We start from the raw sequence: 22,436 nt of genomic DNA, 5'->3' as shown, positions 1-22,436 counted from the left end.
AAGTTTTATAAACATATTACAAGATCAAGTACTACATTAGGTCGATCTTATTGGGCTCACAGAGGCTCTGCTAGAGATTAATCAAGATTAAAGAAGTCTTTTAACCAATGAGAATCAATCCTCAGATGGAGAAGATCCCAATCCACATCCACGTTTGAGTTTTTGAACAGCAGATTGGTGTTTTTCGAGATAACACCCTTACCAACAGTATGTGGAAAGGAGAGATAAAAGGCCTGATTAAACCAACTGTCTGTCTGTCTCTCTCTCAATTTGGTTAAACACCATCAAAATAACTCCTCTCCCTAAATGTGCACAATTTCAAACCCATTCTTGTTGGTGGAGTAGATGTGAGGAAGAGGGGAAGGCAGATTAAAACGTGTCTGTTGCAAAAGGAAAAATAACTAAAATACCATGGTTTGCTAAATCAAATCACTTCAAGAGCCGTTGCTGCTGGTCACCATGGTTCATTCATTCAATCGTATTTCTTGAGCGCTTCTTGCGTGCAGAGCACTGTACTAAGCGCTTGGAAAGTACAATTAGGCAACAGAGACCATCCCTACCCCACGACGGGCTCATAGTCTAGAAATTGTCTTCCTAAGTTCAAACGCCTACGACTTTAGTAACTATATCATAACTCTGTTGTCTACTGTAGCTGCACAAATTATCTGAAGAAAACATTGAAAAACCAGGGTTTGAAAGGGGTTATCCTAAGATACAAAATCCACGTCGTTTTCAAATTTTGAATAACAAGCAAGAGTTCCATCAACAAGAATGCAACTGTCATATAAAAGGAGATTGCAAACTGTCTCTAGACTGTTAGGGCACAATGGGAGGGGGATGTGTCCGTTATATCGTTGTGTTGGACTCTCCCAAGTGCTTAGCACACTGTCCTGCATACAGTAAATGCTCAGTAAATACTACCGATTGATTGCAATCTCCTTGATAGGGATGTCTACTTATTGTACTTTCCCCAAACACTCCATGCAGTGCTCGGCTCAGAAACGCCATTGATTGATTAGTTAATTCAATGGAAGTTGTCTGATGATAGATTTCAATCAAATCCATCTGTTAAGCATAAAACGATCTTACAAATGATCTCCTGGTTCACCTTGCAGGCAATTAAGAAGAGCACAACTACTTTAGGAGTTGCGGCTCTATGGTCTGTATTTAAAAAAAGCAAAAGTCACTTTCGGTGATAAACGGCTGGAGTTACTACGGAACACAAAAATACATCTGATCACACATTTATCATAAGTACTAAATTTAACCAATAAATCGAAGCTGAGGGTTCACAGAAGCCCCTCTATTCACTTTTCAGAAAGTAGTTCAAAACTAAAGTATTTTAGCGGACAAAAAGTTAATTCAGGTCAGATAAACCAACATTCAGATGGAAGAAGTTACCTAGAAAATTGAGAATACTTGAAATCACTAAATGATCTCTGTATTTTGAAAATGCCAAACTACAAAAAAAACCTACACTAGCCCAGAGATCAATGGCTCAGTCAATGAATCAATGATATTTATTGGATGTTTTTACTGTGTGCAGACTACTGTACCAAGTGATTGGGAGAGCACAATACAAGACTAGGCAGATACATTTTCCCACGAAACACTTTAATGACCATTATCCACTTTATACAGGTAGGCACCCACATTCATACCTTCTCATGAACAGAGCCAAATATTCACCTTCAGCCATGCTAGCCCCAATTAAGCAATATACGGGGTTTGATCGAGTGCCTGCTTGCGTGCTAAAATAAGAGCTGGGAGGAGAGCAATAATATTATGGAACTAAATAAATCTGACCTCTGCCTTCAAAGAACTCAAAGTCTAGCAAGGGAGACAGAGGAAGAAGCGTGGCCCATTGGGAAGAGTAGGGGCCAGGGAGTCACGGGATCTGGGTTCTAATTCTGGCTCCTCCACTTGTCTGCTCTGTGGTCTTGGGGCAAGTCACTTCACTGTGCCTCTGTTTCCTCAACTGTAAAATGGGTATTAAATACCTCTTCTCTTGTATTTGGACCATAAGCCCCATATGGGGCGGGACCTGACCGACTGCTTAACCTGTATCTACCCCAGCGCTTAGATCAGCGCTGTTCACATAGCAAGCGCTGGACAAATATCATCAAAAAAAGGGACAACAGATTACAGGTAAAATGAAGGAAAAGGGAATATGCATATGAATGAGTGCTTAATTAACAGGGTGGGATAAGAATAAGACGCTAAATGATCCCTGTTTACTTGTTTTGATGTGCATATATTTATAATTGTATTTATTTACTTTGATGTCTGTTTACATTTTGGGCAGGGATCGTCTCTATTGCCGAATTGTACTTTCCAAGCGCTTAGTACAGTGCTCTGCACACAGCAAGGGCTCAATAAATATGGCTGAATGACTGAATACATTAGGTTCTAGGTATTTAGATGTTTAGCTGGTTGGGAAATGCTGACATGTCAGTTGGTGAGAGAAGCTGGGGGAGTTTAGAAATTAATGGGGTAGGCTCTGGGAGAAAGGATTTCGGAGGGCTCTGAAGATGGGGAGAGCAGTGTGATCTACCAGATATTAAGGGAGAGGGACTGAACAAGAGGTCACAGGCAAGCCGCAGGGTGCAGTGAGAAACAGCTTGGCCTAGTGGACAGAGCAAAGGCCCGGGAATCGGAAGGACCTGGGTTTTAATCCTGGCTCCGCCACTTCTCTGCTGTGTGAACTTGGACAAGTCACTTCTCTGTGCCTCAGTTACCTCATCTGTAAAATGATGAGCCCCACGAGGGACGGACTGTGTCCGACCTGATTAGTTCGTAACAACCCCAGTGCTTAGTACTGTTCCTGGCACCCTTAAAAAAAAAAGAGAGCGCAAGAGAAGGGTGGGTAAGTAGGAGGGAGAGGGCTGACCGAAGGAAGGTCAGTGGTGAGCACTTTCTGCTTCATGTCAACAGGAATGAGCACACCATTTAAATTTATTGAGTGGGGAGATGTAAGCAGGAGAAGTGTTTAGAAAACGATCCAGGCAACTGAATGAAGGATACGGAGAGGGGAGAAGCTGGAGGCAGGGAGGTCTGAGAGGAGGCTGAAACAGGAGTGGAGGCCGGATCTGACAAGTGGTCGGAACAGGGTCGTAATAACTATAATGGTATTCGTTAAGCACTTACTACGTGCCGGGCACTGTTCTGAGCTCGGGGATGGATACAAGGTAGTCAGGTTGTCCCAAGTGGGGCTCACAGTTTTAATCCCCATTTTACGGATGAGGGAACTGAGGCCCAGAGAAGTGAAGTGACTTGCCCAAGATCAGACAGCAGACGAGTGGCGGAGCCAGGATTAGAACCCATGACCTTCTGACTCCCAGGCTCTTGCACTATTCACTATGCTATGTGGCTTCTCTAGCGGTGCTGGTCGTAGCGGTTTGGGTGGAGAAAAAGGCGTGGATTCTGGAGATGCTGCCAAGGGAGAGCAGGCAGGTTCCAGTTTCGGCCTGAAGGATAAGGCTGCAGGTTCGAAAGACGAGAAGGATGGAGGGTCAGTTCTGATGGGAAGTTAGGTTGAGGAGAGTTTCGGGAGGAAGAGAGGAAGGAGAAGTTTTGTTTTGGATACGTGGAGTTTGAGGTGCTGGCAGACCATTCGTTACAGAGATAAACCACTCGACGGTAGTTACTGAGCACTTACTAGGTACAGGACACTGTACTAAGCGCTTGGGAGAGAACAATACAACAGAACTAGCGGACACGTTCCCTGCTCCTAGCGATCTTACAGTCGAGAGGATGTCTTGGAAATAGGACGAGGGAGAGAGAGAGGTCAAGGCCCCTTCTGGCTGTTGGCATCTCTGGTTGCACTTCAGGAGGAAAGTTGGCTCCAGAATGGGGCTGTAGGAAAAGGATGAAAGCCCTGACTGGTTGGACCTTTTTGCAAAACTGCCTAGGAATGTGATAGGCAGGTGGGTAAAATCTGAGCCTCTGTAAGTCTACAAGTGAGTGTATGGATCCGAAAGCTGGACAGTGAAAAACCGGACAGAGAGAACATCGATTCTTTTGAAATGTGGTGTTGGAGAAGGCTTCTGCGAATCCCACGGACCGCCCCCAAAACAAACAAATGGATTTCGGAGCAAATTAAACCAAAGTGGTCTTTGGAAGGCCAAATGACTCGACTTAGATGAGCATATTTTGGACACAATCATGAGGACTCGTTCTCTGGAGAAGACACTAATGCTAGGAGAAGTCCAGGGAAAACGTGGAAGAGGCAGACCGGGGGCCAGATGGTTAGAAACCATAAGAATGAGGACGGAAGCACCACTAGAAAGGTTGCAGACTATGGCGGAGGACAGGACGTTCTGGACAAGGCCTATCCAACGGAGTCGCTATGAATCGGAAACGCCTCGACGGCACTTGATCATAATAAAAGTAAGTCTGAATGGGATCTGACCCCCACTGGTGAGCAAATGGGTTTGGGAATCCGCTCTGCAGGTTCTCGGCCTCCCCACTACATCTCTGTTCCCAACCCTCTCTACTTCGCCTCAGGGAATCCTATCCAAGGCACTACTCCCATTCATTCTCAACTACAGCCCTCTAATACTTAGGATATTTTACAGAAACGTTCCTCTCCCCAAGTGTTTTCTTCACAGTGATCTCTCCTCTGTCCCCTTACTGCAGTCAGGGGCTTTAGTACAGGAGACACGTTTCTAAAGCCCACTAGAAATTTGTGATACCCGATTCCACCTTGTATTAGAGAAGCAGCGTGGCTTAGTGGAAAGAGCACGGGCTCGGGAGTCAGAGGATACGGGTTTTAATCCCAGCTCCGCCATTCATCTGCTCTGTGACCTTGGGCAAGCCACTTAACTTCTCTGTGCCCCAGTTACCTCATCTGCAAAATGCGGATTAAGTGCTAGCCCCACGTGGAACAACCCGATTATCGTGATTCCACCCCAGGGCTTAGAACAGCGCCTGGCACACCGTAAGAAATACCATAATAATAATTATTATTATTAGTTAATAAAGGGAAATTCAGAAATGGCTAGGTGTGAGTCTTTTACTCCAGTCTCATGCATGTTTATATACTAGTTGGTCCTCACACAACACAGGTTGTGTCCTTAAAGACCCCCACGCTTAAATAAAAGCACTCCATGCTCTCATGCTCATGCCTTGACTATCAATGCATACAAACGTATAAATGTACGGTCTTCTGATACCACATACTCCCTAATTCTACCACTGCGTTCCATTAAAAACATTTACCAAAAATCACATGCTACAAGAGCTGGCTGTTTTTATGGTTCCCTATTTTATGACAGATGCTGGGAGTACATTTCTATTGCAGTTGGGTTCAAAATTCCCAAGACGCCGCCTACGTTCTCACAATACCATCAGGGATTTCTTACTAGTAGTATTTTGTTGTTGTTACAATTCAGCAGGATGGAGAGTGGGCCTATGCAGTCAGGGTGGTTATAACTTTAGACTCTGTCTTCAGACTTGCCTCCTTACTGACAACAATCGACAACTGCTGCTTGGAAACATTGCTTCTCCATTCTTTGCCCTGTTCCCTTCCTACCAGGCCAAAGCAACCCTAGGCACCACACCTTGAGGTCATGCAGGAAAGCAGGGGCACGACGGGGGGGCTGGGGTGGGAGAAATGTCTAAAAGCCTGCATCAGGGTCATGATGCGCCAACATCACAGTAACCGAGGCAGGTTGGGGAAAAAAAAACAATCGATCAAGGGTATTTACTGAGCGCCGCCTACGCGCAGAGCACCGTACTCAACGCTTTAGTCAACACGTCCCCGTCCATAACGAGCTTACCGTCTAGAGGACGACTAACGTTGGACTCTGCAACCCAATCTCTCCTAATATGAGGGGCAAACAAAAGGCTAAATATTAAGCTTCTATATTTGGGCTAAAAAAATATATTTTTCTCCTTAAAAAGGATTGTTCAAACGTGTTTGGCTCAGACAGATGTACCCACGGTGGGTTGAATGGGTCTTTGAAAATGGGAAAACTAAGTTTAGTCAGTTAAAACTGTCCTCCACTTTAAACATGGAGACAGCTGAGGAAAGAAAAGTGCTCTATACTTGGATGGGCAAGAATGAAGTTCTAGACTGCTTCCTTCTTTAGCCATGGGGTACCTAAAAACTGATGGCTGACCCTAAAGAAAAGCAAAAGGAGTCAAGAATGAGATAAGAAAAAAAAAATGCAGAGAATTAAAATGACGGTGTAGCAGGAAGAGAAAGTGAAATTAGGGAAGAATATTCGTAAGCACAAACTTGTTTGTCAGTCATCATTCTTTTCCCCCCACTGTATTGTAGAAGCTGTTCTGTGAATGAGCGATCAAGAAGCCTAACCCGGACTGGCATGGGAAATAAATGATTTTATTTTCAATGGACTCAATTAAGTCCCGGTCCAAAAAAGAAAGAGCCACGTAATGCCTTAAGTATTGTGGGGGGAGGGGGAAAACCCCCCAAACAACCCACAGTTTTATTCACAGTATCCTTTTCGATAATTTTAAGCTGCACTGGTGGTTAGGCAACAATGATCTTCATTACATTTGGAAAAAATGAAAATCCTTTCAAAGTAAAAAAAAAACTTCAGTAGTCCAACAATGGGTTTGACACAGAGACAAATCAAAGCACAACATGTGAATTAAGGGTAAGTTTAATCGAAAAAACAAGAACTCCCCATAATGCACACAGTGGGGAGAGAAAGAAAGCAAAAATGTTTACATGCATACTTGAATTATGGCATCCTCTTATCACCACCCATTACCGAAGAAAAAAACAAACAAAAAACCAAAACTCCATTCCATAATTTTCCCTCAATGGAAGAACGACATTCTAATACACTTTTCTTATTCCCAGGATTTACTGCAGAGCAAGAGTTAAATAGAAAACTGTACTAATAACCTTTGCCGGGTTCCTGTTGGGGGCGCTTTGCAGGATTCATCAAACCATAGGAAAATGGGGGGGTTGGGGGATGGGGACCACCTTAAAACACTCATACCTACTCCACTAATTTAAAATGTAGTTGAGAAAATAAAAAATAATTGCATTGATTGCTACTCCATCACATATTGAGCTTTTGTTTTAAATATGCCCTCAGTGATTCTTGGGGGCGGGGGAGGGGTCCAGAAAGAGTTTAGAAATCTGAAAATATAACTGGATAACTAAAAGCCTTGGCTTTAAACATGGAGGACTGATGGGAAGCTACCCAGAACCAAAGGAAGTGTAATTTTCCCCAGGACCCCAAGTGAAGAGAAAAGTTCAAGGCTCCCTCGTGTGAAAAATAAAGATTCTTTAACAAAAATGAAACTAAATCCCTACCAAAAACTTGCCACCCCTTCATGAAACTTATATTATCCTCCAAAGATTATGCATCTTTTTTTTTTCTTCCTTAAAGCTATGAAATACCCAATAAAATGTCCGACCTGCCAAAAGCAGGATGAAGAGGAAGTAACTGGGCACTAAATGCATTTCCAGAGGGAAATGAACACTTTCTCAAGATCAATTTTAGGAAAAATATCAGGTAACAAACTTTACTCCTCTTTCAACTCAGCAGCTTTCAATGTCATGAAGTCAAAATGCTAATTTTCTTCCCTGCTAAAGCTTTCATTAGAGAGAAGATGCATTTTAAAAGATCAATTTTAAGTTTAGAGTGGTTTAGCCCTACAGAGACACAGGGCCAAGATGAATCCTTTCACTCTGCATGTACACAGTCTTACTTGAACACATTCGAGTTAATAAAGGAGAAGAGCAGGGAGGAAAAACACCCAAAGATGCCAACACAAAAATATTCCATGTAAGCATGCTGCACAATCCCTATCACGCTAAAGCAGCACAATAATATTGGGGTTTAAGACTTCACTACACCAATATTTACGTGCTGCTAGAGCGTAATAAGTATGTCAGTTCTTCTGTTCACCCCAGTGTCGGGAAAATTATGAAATAAGCCATGTCTTGAAAGGTTTCTTTTCCTTAAATTTCTAAAGCAGCAAATAATGATTCGCATCTTGGCTATACCATGCAAACCATGATGTGCTGCTATAGCAGTCCAAGGCCTCCACATGCAGGATTCTTTAGAGAAACAAAAACAACCTACCTTGGTTCTAAAAAGCACACAACCAACAACCACCCTGCATGCACTGTTAGTATTCTCCAAAAGGAACTGCCCACACACTTACCTGTAAGATTAAAAATCTGTTGTGATCCAAGTCGATTCCATGGCTCCGAAGAAGAGTTCCAACATCTTTGAACGTTTTTTTCTTCCCACTGATGTGGTAGACAGAAGTATTATCTCTGTAGGCAGTTCTGGATACACAAAAATTGCTGTTGGGAATGACTTCATAATCATCTCCTTCCTGTTTTGAGGAAAAACAAAACCAGAAAAACAATTGTTAGCATTAAGTCATAGGGCTACTTCAGATTTCACTCTTAATAAAACTATGCCCTCTTTTCCTGCTGTTACTATACAAACAGTACTTTAGCTTCCAGTTCTAAGGCTTAACGTGAATTTCAAATAAACATGCACACCTCGCTAAACAAGCAGAGTGTATGCTCCCTGAAAAAGAAAACCACACACACACACACACACACACACACACACACACAAAACCAAAAGAACCTTACAAGCAACCCAGAGAGCAAGGCACCCTTCGAAAACTTGCTTCGACTCAGTAGGCCATTTATTTATCTTCCCTATTTTACCCTGGTTACTTTTCTTTGAGGAAAAAAATAAAACAAAATGTCTTCACACTATTTAACAAAAGCTGCCCGCCCTTACCCTCCCACCCCCACCAAAAAAAAAGGAGAGATCTCCCCTCAGAGCACTTAGAGAAGGGTAACAGAGGCATGCCAACTTATTTTAAAAGTAAGTCCTCATTTGTTAAAACCACTAGTTTCTCCTTCTAAAGATGGGTCACCTGATTTGAGGGAGCATGGGGACAAAGAGTTTTAAAATGGAGAGCTACAGGACTGAATACTGCAAAAGAATAATAGAAATTCTAAAAGTACTTAGGTGACAAATTACATTCTTGGTTATCTTAATTAATAATCAATTGCTTTTTCAAGACATCACCTACATCTGAAAAAGGGGGGAAAAGGACAACAACAACAAAAAATCACTTCAATTTTTCACACTGCAAAAGCCTACCCAGGCTCTGTCCATAATAAGAAGTCAACCAATCGAAGAGCTTTGAAGACTAGCATGCATTTCTACGAAGTAGAGTTTACAAATTCATTTTTCAAATGAAAATTTAAGTTAGATTCCTCTTCACCAAGGACGAGATGTATGGCATTTTTTTCCTACCCTACTGAATGCTTGTGGTCTGTTGAAGAAAGCTCTTTCTGAGATCGGTTATGAAACAATAAACTGAGCTTTTTAAATTGCATTTGCAACAGAAGGTGAATACACTTCTCTATTTTATTATGCAAAAATCGATTTCCCTACAGTTTTAAGTTCCACGTAGGTCAGCGCCGGGCTGCAAATTTTAAGCTGCAAATTATTAACTTCCAAAAGATTATTACCAGTAAAGTTTTCCCCTGACCTTCTTTAAATGAAAGAAGCTCAACAATTTTCTAACCGACCGGGTTTCGTGTAGGAAACCTAGCTGGATAATGACATTCTTTTCCCCCTTCAGTTATCTCTCCATCTAGAAAACAGAGGATCAGGCTGATCCTTAACTCTTTCAAAAGTTCCGAAGGTGAAACCCAATAAGCTGACGAAAACTCGTTTTATATCACTACAGATGTGCACGTGCGACACAAGCCACTGACAGTTTGAGTGCCACCCTGAAGCACAGGAGGATAAATGTAACGAACAGGGAACTCGGTTTATGATGAAAGTTTTCAATTTATAAAGATCACACCACCGCCCTGGCTCAGTAGAAACGCAACATGAATCACAATCAGGTTACAGGTAAATAGTCGGGGAAGATGGATTTAAGATATTGTGGTGGGAAGATTTCGGTGCATTTTCGTTCACAAATAAAAGTCGGCCGACGGGCCGGATGAGCAATTTCAATTCTAACCTTCAAACCGGTTTTTAGAAAAACGGTTCAGTCTAAGGGGAGGACGTTTTTAAAAGATCTCATCTGCTCCCCAAAAAGACGGCAGAGCACACGCAAAGCACTTCGTTAAATAAAATTCTACTTACACTCGCCGAGGCAGGAAAGCCTTACCTTATCAATGATCTTTTGAAAATGAACTTCCACGGTACAACTCTGAATGTCCTCGTGGGCATCAGAATTATGGATCAGTACCGAGAGCTTTTTGGATCTGATCTTTTGTGCCCGATAGCCAAAGACAAAAAGCATTGAATCGATCACGTTCGATTTGCCGCTCCCGTTCGGCCCAATGATACAAGAAAAACGCTGCGTAGTAGACAAAAGACAAACGACTTAACACCTCGAACGCAGGTAACGAAGGACACGCGTTATTTCGACCGCGGACGGTTTTAAAGCGCCGTCTCTTCTGGTCCAGGAAATTGCGAGTTATTTGAAAGCTTAGTTTTTATGGCCAGAAGTAAAAAAAAAAAAAAAAAAAGAAACCTATTAAAATACTTCAGGTTGAACTCGGGTTTTCAGGTTTTAGAATACAAACGTCTAAAAAAAAAAAATAAGGGTGCCCAAATTACTCAGCAACATTCTAATGTCAAATTCTCCTTGAAGATCTCCAGATTTCGCTTTCTCACCCTCCCCTCAAGCCACCCCTCCTCCTAACTGAAAGAAAAAAAAAATTCATAGGCCGCCTGAACATCTTTTCCCCTCAAGGTTCTGCCAAACACTAAAATCGATTGGTATCGAATGATCGAGAAACGATCTTCTCAGCTTTCTTCGTTGTTCGGACCAAAGCCGGTAGGTACGCCGTATTAAAAAGTCTCGCCTCCGCCGACAATGGCCTGTTCTAACGGAAATAACAACGACGACGACGACCAAAAAAAAAAAAAAATACCTTATGAAACGGTCCCAGGATTTTTTCCCCCGCATAAGATTTGAAGTTCTGGTTCACAATATGAGTTATCATGAGGCGAGGAGCTCCGGCTTCATTGGTCATTGCCGGAGGTGGGGGAGGAGGGATGCTACCCAAAATCTCTTCTAAACTTCTCTGATCGAGGACGGCACTTGGAGTATCTGCAGTCGCACAAAACAAACGGGCGGGGGGAGGGGGAGACCGGGGGACCGGACCCCCCGAAGGGAAACCTTCTAAGGGGCGGCGTCCGGCTGGGAAAAGCGATTGCGGGGTGATGCGAGAGAGGGGACGGAGCAAGAGAGAAGAGGGAGGGAAGGAGGAGGGAGGGAGCCGGGGTTTCTCTCTCCCCCCCACATGAGTGGGGAATCCGCACTTCCTGGGCACATTGAGCCAAACGCTCCGGGGGGGTGTGTGTGTGTAGGGGGGAGATGGGGGGGGATCCCGTAGACAGGTGTGTGTGTGTGTGTGAGGCAGCGGGCCCAGGCTTGGCTGCCCCCGGACACCTGGGTCCCCGGTTGGGGCGCCGCTAAAGCCGAGGGGTCTGCATGGGGCGAGCCCCTTCCCTCCCTTCCTCCCTCCCTCGCCTCACCTGTGTCGGCGGGGTCGGGCCGGTCCTCCGGGGTGTGGGGCGGCGGGTCGGGCGTCGCGGCCTCGTCCTGGGGGCGGCCCTGCCCGTCGGGCCTCCGCTGGGCCGTGGAGGGCTTGGCGCCCTTGCGAGGCATGGTCGCTGGACGGACGGACCGACGGACGGACGGACGGACGACCAAGGGAAGAAGCCCCCCCAACCCCCGGCAGCCCGTCAGTCGCCGGGAGGAAAGGGCCGCGGCCCACCGTCGCCAACGGCCCGACTTTGGAGCCATGGCGCCCGGCGGTGCCTGCCGCCCACCCACCCACCCAGCCGCGGCTCCCCGTTGGGTCGCTCGGGGGAAAAAGCCGGGCCGCAGGCGGCGCGGGGCAGCGGCGGCCCGCACAACGCGACCCTTTCTCCCCGACAAGCGGAGACCCCCGGGGCTCGAGGAGAAAGCGCAGCCCTGCGGGGGGACGGACGCCCACCCACCTCCCCGCCCACGTACCCCCAAAGCCAATGCGCCGCCGGCCGAAAAACCAGCCCCAGCGCCGGAAAAGAAAAAAAAAAGGACTGGCCGCGCTCGGGGAGGGGGAGGTCGTGTCACTTCTCGAAGGCCCGGGCCCCACGCCCCCCCATCTGCTGCGTCAACACACCGTTCGAGCCTATCTACTGAGCGCTCCCCATGCGCGGGGCGCTGTGCTGAGCGCTCGGAAGGGACGGCGTTCCCACGGATTCTTGGGAGCGGCGCCCGCTTCCCTTCAGCCCGCTCTCCTTGCACATCTGCCGTCGGCGGCCGAGGAAATCGTCGGGTCTGGGTTCGGGGGGCCGAAGGGCGTACCCTCCGCCCGGCTAAAAAGACCGGCGGGGTGCAAGTCGGCGCAGGGGCCCGCGGAGACCCTGTTTTCCCCGCCATTTAGTCTCCAGCGCGGGGCCGCCTCCAGAAGGCAGAGAAAACAGCCCCGAGGCCGGGGCTGGAGCCATCGCCCCTCTCAAGGCCGGACGAAGCTTCCCAAACCCAACGGGGGGGAGAGTCCCGGGGCCTTAAATCCATGAACGACCTCTCGCTTCCTGGAAAAAGTCGCCGGGAGGAGAACCGTCGAGGAGAGCGGGCTTTGGCTGTTTTCCTTTTTGCCCCCTCCCCCCCTCCCCGAAGAAAACAAAGTGGTGGTGGTGTTTTCCCAGGAGAAACTGTCCGGAGAGCGAGGAGGAGCAGGGAAGAGCTCTCCAAAGGAGGCGGTTGGCGGCTGGGACTCAGCCCCGTGGAGGTGCGGGGAGGAAGGCCGGGCGGCAGGGAAGTGACAGGGGAAGATTGAGGGAAGGCCGCGTCGGCAGGGCGGCGGGGGCAAGCCCTCCCTCGCCGCGGCCCGAGGGCTGCTCGACGCGGCTGCTCCCTCTCGACCTGCCCCTCCCCGGGCCGCTCCGGCCCGGCGGCCTCGGCCTCGGCCTCGGGGGCGATGACAGCCCGGCGGGGAGAAGGGGGGTTTTACCTGGGAGGCGCCGGGCCGGGGCGGGGGCGGGGGCGGGAGCGGGCGGGGGAGGCGTCGGGGGCGGCGGCGGCGGCGGCGGCGGCGGCGGCAGGTCCCGCGGCTCCGGCTCCTCCACTCGAAAATGGCGCTCAAAATCCAAACTCGAACCGAAATTCGTTACAAATGCGCGCGGTGCCTTCTGGGAAGGGCCGATTTGAAAAAAGTGCGGCGGGGGCGGCCGCCATCTTCCCCGCGGCTACGGCGCAGGCGCAGGCGCCGGGCCCCGGGCGCCTCGGAGCCGGCCACGGGGCTCACCCGCCCGCCGCTCCGGGAACCGTCGATCGATCGATCGACCGATCGATCGCCGCCCTCCCCCATCTTCCAACGGCCTCAGCTTCAGGAGGTGGGAAACTGAGGGGGGGGGAAAGCGGCGCGGCCTCGGGGGGCGGGGCGCGGTTGCCAGGGGACGCCCGGGGGGAGGGGGGAGGGGGGGAGGCTCCCGCCCGGAAGTATCGCGAGAAGAGGAAGAGCGGGCGCCCGGAGTCTCTATGGCGACGGGGGAGCTTCGGGGAGGCCTCGTCCGCCGCCCCAAAGCGGGAGGTAAGAGGGAGTCCTCGCCCCTCGGGACAGCCGCCTTCCTGCCCCCCAACCTTCCTCCACCTTCCCTGCTTTGGGGGATCTTTGGGACTTGGAGGAGGGCGGGGGCCGGTCCTTCGTCGGGGCCCGGAGGGCGAGGAGCCGGGCCCCGGCGGCCGCCCCGTATTCAATCATTCATTCATTCATTCATCCATCCATCCATTCATTCATTCACTCCATCGCATTTATGGAGCGCTCACTGCGTGCAAGAGCCCCGTCCCCAGCGCTTGGAAAGCACAATTCAGCTGCGGATAGAGACAGTCGTTCATTTAATCGGATTCATGGAGCGCTCACTGTGTGCAGAGCACTGTCCCCAGCGCTTGGGAAATACAGTTCGGCGACGGTTAGAGGCAGTCGTTCATTTAATCGGATTTATGGAGCGCTTTCTGTGTGCAAACACTACCGAGCGCTTGGAAAACACAGTTCGGCGACGGATAGAGACAGTCGTTCATTTAATCGGACTTTTGGAGCGCTCACTGTGTGCACAGCACTGTACCCAGCGCTTGGAAAGCACAATTCGGCTACGGATAGAGACGGCCGTTCATTTAATCGGATTTATTGAGCCTTCACTGTGGGCAGAGCACTGTACCCAGTGCTTGGAAAATACAGTTCGGCCACGGTTAGAGGCAGTCGTTCATTTAATCGGATTTTTGGAGCGCGCACTGTGTGCGGAGCACTGTACCCAGCGCTTGGAAAGCACAATTCGGCTACGGATGGAGACGGTCATTTAATCGTATTGAGCGCTTACTGTGTGCAGAGCACTGTACCGAACCCTTGGAAAGTACAGTTCGGCAACAGAGACACAGTCATTCATGCAAAAGTGTGTATTGAGCACGCACTGTGTGCAGAGCACTGTACCGAGGGCTTGGAAAGTACAGTTCGGCCATAATAATAATAATAATAATAATGTTGGTATTTGTTAAGCGCTTACTATGTGCAGAGCACTGTTCTAAGCGCTGGGGTAAACACAGGGGAATCAGGTTGTCCCACGTGGGGCTCACAGTCTTAATCCCCATTTTACAGATGAGGGAACTGAGGCACAGAGAAGTGAAGTGACTTGCCCACAGTCACACAGCTGACAATAGGTAGGGACAGTCATTCAGTCTCATTTGTTGAGCGCTCACTGTATGCAGAGCACTGTACTAAGCGCTTGGAAAGTACTATTCAGCAACAGAGACAATCATTCATTCATTCAGTTGTATATATTGAGCGCTCACTCTGTGCAGAGCACTGGACTGAGCGCTCGGAAAGTACAGTTTGACAACAGGTAGAAACAATCATTTATTCAGTCGTATTTTTTGAGCGCTTACTGTGTGCAGAGCACTGGACTGAGCGCTTGGAAAGTACAGTTCAGCAACAGATGGAGACATTCATTCATTCGGTCGTATTCACTGAGCGCTTACTGTGTCCAGAGCACTGTACCGAGCGCTTGGAAAGCACACTTCGGCAACGGATAGAGACAGTCATTCATTTAATCGGATTTATTGAGCGCTTACTGTGTCCAGAGCACTGTACCGAGCACTTGGAAAGCACAATTCGGCTACGGTTAGAGACATTCATTCATTTAATCGTATTTATTGAGCGCTTTCTGTGTGCAGAGCACTGTCCCGAGCGTTTGGAAAATACAGTTCTGCAACGGTTAGAGGCTATCGTTCATTTAATCGTATTTATTGAGTGCTTACTCTGTGCAGAGCACTGTACCGAGCGCTTGGAAAGTACAGTTCGGCAATAGATAGGGACAATAATTCATTCATTCAGTCGTATTTATTGAGCGTTCACTGTGTGCAGAGCACTGTACTAAGCGCTTGGAATGTACATACAGTTCAGCAACAGATAGAGACAATTCCTGCCCAACGACAGGCTCACGGTCTAAACGGGGGAGACAGACAGCAAAACAAAACAAGTAGTCAGGCATAAATACCATCAAGATAAATAGAATCATAGATATGTACACATCATTAATAAAATAGAATAATGTATACAAATATGCACAAGTGCTGTGGGGAGGGGAAGGGGGAAGAGCAGAGGGCGGGAGTAGGGGGACCGCAGAGGGAAAGGGAGAGCTCAGTCTGGGAAGGCCTCCTGGAGGAGGTGAGCTCTCAGTAGGGCTTTGAAGAGGGGAAGAGAGTTTGGCGGATGTGAGGAGGGAGGGCATTCCAGGTCAGTGGTAGGACGTGGCCAGGGGCCGATCCCTTCCCAACAACGGGCTCCCAGTCCTTCGTCACACCCCTCGTCACATCCCCTTCAGGAGGGAAATGACAAATGGAATTGGATATGGCATTGAGTGGGGAAAAGCTCAAACAACGGATGTCGTCCTAGCACTGTGTTAGGCAGTGAGCGGATTGAAATGATTTGGGCAATAGTTTATTCAGTTCCTGCCTTCCATTAGGGACTTTTGGAACGTACGGGGCGGTAATAAATGGCAGGGATGTCCCCTTCCCTCCAGAAACAGGCTCCGCCCAAAATTAAGCCCACTAGCGAGGGGGCAGCTAGAGCGCACCCAGGTATGTACGAATCACAAGAGGTCATGTAAGTAAAAATCTTGCCAGATTTGGAAAATACCCAGGAATTTTGATGATAGCTTTAACCAATTGTTCATTCTTAAAAGTCTTCATCGATTTATTTGCGACGCCTAGAAAAGCGTGTGGAGCTTCTGTGGTGCTGTAGTCAAGGCGAGCACTCGGTCTTGATGTTCGTTTGGTCTCTTAGGCTACCCGAGCGTTGCTGCTGCTTCTGAATATCAGTTGCTTTTAATGATGAAGGCAGTCGAAGGCAGACATGAGCGGATCCCACATCTTTGGAATTGCATTATCAACAATAGTGGCTATTCATGATCATCGTTAATATTGAATGCTGACAGTGGGCCAGATGCTGTTCATTACTTTACTTTATTAATGAGATTAAATTAATCCTTGGATGTGTGGAAGATGTGAAACGAGAGAGTTCTGCGGCTCTTGAGACCCTTAGTTCACCATTTTTTTCTGTAACGGTTTTGGGCACTTCAAGTTTTACTAAAATATGGGGATAATATCTTCATATCAATCGTGTGACGTCATTCACACATAGGTGAGTAATGACTCCTTTACTCCCTCAACTGAGAGTCCCCAGTTTAATCGAGTCAGAAGGAGGAGCAATAAAAGGAATCCAGAATTTTGGGCTTAACCATAGGGAACCTGAGGCAGGTGTTGAGTAGGGGAAGCCAGCATTCAGTACCTATTCGGAATATTAGTTACTGACTGTAAGATAAGTCTTTGAAGGGACAGTTGTTCAGAGACACGAGCCAGGTATTGTCAGGGAGAACCTAGCGTCAATCAAAGGATCAAGGAAAAACACTGGGACACATTGGAAAGTTTTGGCCAGCCTTGTCTAAGAGGACAGGTTGATCCAGTAGTTGTTGTGCTGCCTGAGAGAACCCGAAATAGGTTAAATTAAAGAAGGTTTTTGTGTATATACACTCTAGTCTTTTATTGGCTGGGCTAATGGAGCGGACAGATTTTTAAAAGCAAAAACTGCGTCCTTAACCTCTCCGGAATCCCCCGTCCCCATCAGTCAGGCTTCCCTTTGCACTTGCTACGGTTAACCTGCCCTACGATCTGATCTGCAGAATACCATCAGTTGAGCTAGCTAGTGCAGCAGCTGGTTCGAGAATGTAGCAAGGCAAAGAAAACACCCCAGGAGCTGGCTGCAAAGCATAAACAGCTGGTTTGGGAATGTGGCGGATTAGTGAAGGGGAGAAAACGGCTCAAGGAGCCAGCTGCCAGCAGCCCAAGAACTTGGTGGAGAGGGAATGGGGCAAAAACATCCCTAGGAGCTAATTGTAGAGCAGAGCAGGGGCCTGGGAGTGGATGGTGGGGGCGAAGCGTGGATAATTGACCGTGCAGTTAATCTATGCACAAAAAATCAGGAATTTACTCTGTGTGCTGTATATACGTTGTGTGTCTTGTTTGGAAAGAGAGGGTGAAGCAAATCGTATTTGTAGTAAAACCATTCCCGGCTTATGCTTTACCTAAGAAGCCTGCTCAAAGCATCAATAAGCAATTGAAGCGGGCCAGCCTTCAGGGAGGGGTAATCTGAGGATATTAATAGCCTCGGTTTGTCTGCCACAGTTGTAGAAAAAATAAATAACGGGCACAATATTAAATCATGTTGATATGAACCTGTAACAGCCACTTCACATGTAATCCCTTCAAGCTCGGCAGATAATTTCCTTGCAGAAAAATCTTTCAGGTGGACATTATATTCCTCAGCGTCGTATTAAAGAAACCGATATCTAACCCTTTGAAACAGACTTTTTAAAATTAGCCTTTACTTCTGGTGGGCAAGGTTTCCTTTTTGGAGGAAAGATGCTATTTCAGTGCATAATTTGAAGGAAACCGAACTTCAAAATAGTAGTGCATTTAACTCCTAATTTTCTGTCCCTCTCTGTGCTCAGAATGCGGTTGACTGTCATTACCTGTGTAAAACCATAAGGTATCTTAAAAAAGTGGGCGTGTGATTTGTAGCACTGTGTTCTCCAGGTCCCTGTATAGTCTGGCCTCTGGCGGGTAGCCGTCCTAGAGCTGGCCGTTCTTCTCGTCCACATGACGTTCACCTAAGCACACCTGGCTACCCGTAAGCACCAATAATCTCTAACAGGTATACCAGCAGGTAGCCCTGCAGGATATTCTGCTACTTCTGGGCCCTGTCTGTTATCCCGGGCACTGTGCCACCTTCCTCAATCCACCTCTGTCTCATCTTAGAGAGGCAGGCAGTCAGTCACTCGTATTTATTGAGCGCTTATTGTGTGCAGAGCCCTTGGGAGAGTACAGTGTAGCAATAAACAGACACATTCCCTGCCCACAATGAGTTTACAGTCTAGAGGTGAGCCGAGCACCGAGCGGAGCGGTAAAAATGGTTTAGAAATCCCAAACCGCCAGATGGGCAGGAGTGTCTGAGCCCCAGTTGCCATCGTGACACTGTTCCATTCCCCGTTCTCTTCCTCTGTGCCCTCCTTTGGACTGGCCCAGCGAAGATGACGCCTTTTTGGAATCAGACCTAAAATGCCTTTTTGACGGGTTCCTGGCCAGCTCACTTCTTGCTGGATGGGATGGTTTTCGGAGCTCTGACCTTGGTCCCTTTATTCTTCTCAGGTCATTTTCCATTTTGCAGATGATGAATCTTTTTGACCCCTTCTGAACTTTTCCTATTGCTTCTATTCATTTTGTCTGAAGTAGCTCGAATGGTGGCTTAAGTAAAAGCACTGGAGAAGCAGCGTGGCTCAGTGGAAAGAGCCCGGGCTTGGAAGTCAGCGGTTGTGGGTTCAAATCCTAGCGCTGCCACTTGTCAGCTGTGTGACTGTGGGCAAGTCACTTAACTTCTCTGTGCCTCAGTTACCACACCTGTAAAATGGGGATTAAGACTGTGAGCCCTCTGTAGGACAACCTGATTACCCTGTATCTACCCCAGCGCTTAGAACAGTGCTGTGCACATAGTAAGCACTTAATAAATACCAACATTATTATTATTATTATTATCTACCCCAGTGCTTAGAACAGTGCCCTGCTCATAGTTAGTGCTTAACAAATACCAACATTATTCTTATATGACCTGTTGAAGTGCTCAGTACGGTGGTCTGCACACAGTAAGTGTTCAGTAAATACGATTGAATGAATGAATTGCAGCCCCTTCCAACAGCCCCTAAGGTGAACATTGTCCAGGTGACGTAGTACCTGGCAATGTTGCCATTCATCTTGTCAAATTTCACGTTGTGACTGTCTGAAAAGGAAGGGGCCTATCCTTATTCTTACCACCTCCTAATTAGGGTATTTGTTAAGTGCTTACCATGTTCCAGGGACTGAGGTGGTACAAGCAAATCAGGGTGGACACTGTCCCTGTCCCACTTGGGGCTCACAGTCTCAATCCCCATTTTTCAGATGAGGCACCTGAGGCACAGTGAAGTGAAGTGACTTGCCCAAGGTCACACAGCAGACAAGTGGAAGAGCCGGAATTAGAACCCATGACCTCCTGACTCCCAGGCCCGGGCTCTGTCCACTGTGCCATGCTACACTACTTCCTCCAGTCACTGATAATACAGTTCAAGCTCTTGCCTAATAAATAGAATAATGGTGTGTGAGGGTTAGGACTGGGTTGAAGCAGGCTGGAAAGAATGTTTTTGTGGTTGGTTGGGGGTGAAATCTGGCCATAAATCACTGACTATATGATGAAGGGCCACAGAGTGTATGTGGCTCTTGAAGCTGGAAAGAGCCCAGTTTGAACACCTGTACACATATCGGTAAATGATGAAGCATACCTTGAATGTACCACCCTCATTGTGAGTATTTTATTTTTCATTCCTAGTAGAAAAAGACTTGGCTATCTTATCCAGAAACCAAACTGAGTCAGCAATGTTATTAAGAAAGTCAGTCTGGTATTGGGATTTATAATAATACTGGGAGTGATACATGCTGTTCTGTGCTTTCATCACACCCATGTTAGGGTATTGGGTCTGGTTTTGGTCATCCCACTCTAAAAATACCATAATTGTCCATATTTCTATAATTCTATATATTTTGATGCTATTGATGCCTGTCTTCTTGTTTTGTTGTCTGTCTCCCCACTTCTAGACTGTGAGCCCGTTGTTGGGTAAGGATCATCTCTATCTGATCCCGAATTGTACTTTTCAAGTGCTTAGTACAGTGCTGTGCATACAGTAAGTGCTCAGTGAATACGACTGAATGAATGAATAAACTCACTTTCATCCCAACTTTTTTTTGCCGAGGTGGACTGAGATATTGTATATTGTAAACTACTTGAGGGCAGGGATCATGTGTACAACTCCCCTGTCCCAAAAAACCCTCCCTCGGCCGCACGACTCCTTCCCGCTATCACCCCATCTCCCTCCTTACCGTTCCTCTCCAAACTCCTTGAGCGAGTTGTCTGCACCTGCTGCTTCCACTTCCTCTTCTGCAGTTCTCACCTTGACCCCTTCCAATCTGGCTTCCTGCCCCCTTCACTTCCCTGAACTGCTCTCTCAAAGGTCACTAGTGGTCTCCTCCTTGCCAAATCCTATGGTCTCTTCGCCATCCTAATCCTCCTCGACTTCTCAGCTGTCTTGGACACTGAGGACCACCCCCTTCTCCGGGAAACGTTATCTAACCTTGGCTTCACTAACACCATCCTATCTTGATTTTCCTCTCATCTCTGTGGCTGCTCATTCTCAGTCTTTTTCAAGGGTTCCTCCTCTGCTTCCCTCCCCCTAACTGTGGGAGCCCCTCACGGCTCAGTTCTGGGTCCCCTTCTATTCTCCATCTACACCCACTCTGTTGGAGAACTCATTTGCTCCCAAGGCTTCGACTGCCATCTTTATGCAGATAATTCCCAAATTGACACTTCCAAATCTGATCTCTCTCATATGAGTGTGCCGTAAATGATTGAGTGATCCAACACCATTGTGCTCTCCCAAAAGCTTAGTACAGTGTCCTGAACACATTAAGTGTTCAGTAAATACCACTGATTGAATGCCAGATCACCTTTACAATATCGCCAAGATCTGCCCTTTCCTCTCCATCCAAATGGCTATTGTGCTGGTACGAGCTCTCTTAATATCCCAACTGGAATATTGTGTCAGCCTCCTCTCAGATCTCCCTTCCTCCTGTCTCTCCCCACTCCAGTCTATTCTTCATTCCACTGCCCGGCTCCTTTTCCTACAGATACACTCTGATCATGTCACTCCCCTCCTCAAAAACCTCCGGTGGTTGCCTATCAACCTCTACACGAAACAAAAACTCCTCACTCTTGGCTTCAGAGCTCTCCATCACCTTGCCCCTTCCTACCTCACCTCCCTTTTCTCTTTCTACTGCCCAACCCGTACACTCCACTCCTCTGCCACTCACCTCCTCACTGTCCTCCGTTCATGCCTATCCCGCCATCGACCCCTGGGCCACGTCCTACCGCTGTCCTTGAATGCCCTTCCTCACCTCCGTCAAACTAACTCTCTTCCCCTCTTCAAAGCCCTACTGAGAGCTCACCTCCTCCAGGAGGCCTTCCCAAACTGAGCACCCCTTTCTCTCTGCTTCCCCTCCCCCCTACTCTCTGCTCTTCCCCCTTCCTCTCCCCGAGCAGTGTGCTCATTTGTGTATATTATTTATTATCCTATTTATTTTGTGCATGAGGTGTACATCCCCTTGATTTTATTTTGATAATGTCTTGTTTTTCGTTTTGTGATCTTTTGCTTTGCTGTCTCCCCTGTTTAGACTGTGAGCCCATCACTGGACAGGGATTGTCTCTATCTGTTGCTGTATTGTCCATTCCAAGCGCTTAGTACAGTGCTCTGCACATAGTAAGCACTCAATACTATTGAATGAATGAATGAAAGATCCTACCATCCCCATCCTCTCTTGGGTTCAAACCCAACTGTAAGGATCTTGCTCACTCCCTGTGATCCCACAGAGGGTGGGGATTCAAATGGGGAAAAGGGAATAGGCCAGGGTGAGACCCCTCGTGTGAATGTTTGGGATCCTGATGTGGAAGCTGGGAATATCAAGGAACCCTGCTCATTCTCCTCATCTCTGCTGAGGAGGTGCATCTGTGGTTTTTGGCTGCCTTTAGATACCCATCGCCGGTTGGGGGAGGAATGGGGAGAGATCATCATTTGTCTGGGTCCTTATTGGGTAGCAGGGGGTAGGTGGTCAAGTGTTAGCGTTTATTAAATGCCTGTTGCATCCAGAGCCCTGTATTAATATTTCGGGGGAGTATGTTACCTATTACCTTCTCTATTCTCAAGTAGTTTGCAGTCCAATAGGGGACACAGGCAGACACGATTAGGAAAAAATCTCAGTACAACTGTTAGAGA

The 22,436-nt window shown here is 47.5% G+C and overlaps 2 protein-coding genes and 2 non-coding genes across 8 annotated transcripts in view; 1 reads left to right on the top strand and 3 right to left on the bottom strand.

Moving 5' to 3' along the window:
• Positions 1–11,673, bottom strand: part of SMC4 (structural maintenance of chromosomes 4) — a 63,561-nt gene extending 51,888 nt beyond the window's left edge. Inside the window, exons 1-4 of the mRNA XM_029066846.1 lie at positions 11,526–11,673; positions 10,919–11,097; positions 10,147–10,338; positions 8,152–8,328 (exon numbers count right to left, since the gene is read on the bottom strand). Of these exons, the coding sequence (XP_028922679.1) occupies positions 8,152–8,328; positions 10,147–10,338; positions 10,919–11,097; positions 11,526–11,658 (681 nt within the window). The 5' untranslated portion in view covers positions 11,659–11,673. The remainder of the gene's footprint in view (positions 1–8,151; positions 8,329–10,146; positions 10,339–10,918; positions 11,098–11,525) is intronic.
• Positions 7,779–7,879, bottom strand: MIR16B (microRNA mir-16b). Its single transcript, NR_034777.1, has one exon. It is a non-coding gene; the product is annotated as a microRNA mir-16b (primary transcript).
• Positions 7,915–8,044, bottom strand: MIR15B (microRNA mir-15b). The gene has a single exon (NR_034776.1). It is a non-coding gene; the product is annotated as a microRNA mir-15b (primary transcript).
• A 1,075-nt stretch (positions 11,674–12,748) lies between the features above and the next one.
• Positions 12,749–22,436, top strand: part of IFT80 (intraflagellar transport 80) — a 159,955-nt gene continuing 150,267 nt past the window's right edge. The window contains exon 1 of one of the 5 annotated variants that reach the window (XM_029066875.1): positions 12,749–12,769. The gene's annotated coding sequence lies outside the window, so the exon portion shown is untranslated. Of the gene's footprint in view, positions 12,770–13,243; positions 13,374–13,480; positions 13,571–22,436 lie in introns of those variants that run through there. The other 4 variants (XM_029066892.2, XM_029066883.2, XM_029066860.2 and 1 more) reach the window with 4 other exon arrangements.

Source organism: Ornithorhynchus anatinus, chromosome 1 (genome assembly GCF_004115215.2).
Source record: "Ornithorhynchus anatinus isolate Pmale09 chromosome 1, mOrnAna1.pri.v4, whole genome shotgun sequence".
NCBI lineage: Eukaryota > Metazoa > Chordata > Mammalia > Monotremata > Ornithorhynchidae > Ornithorhynchus > Ornithorhynchus anatinus.
This window is presented reverse-complemented; position numbering and strand designations above follow the sequence as displayed.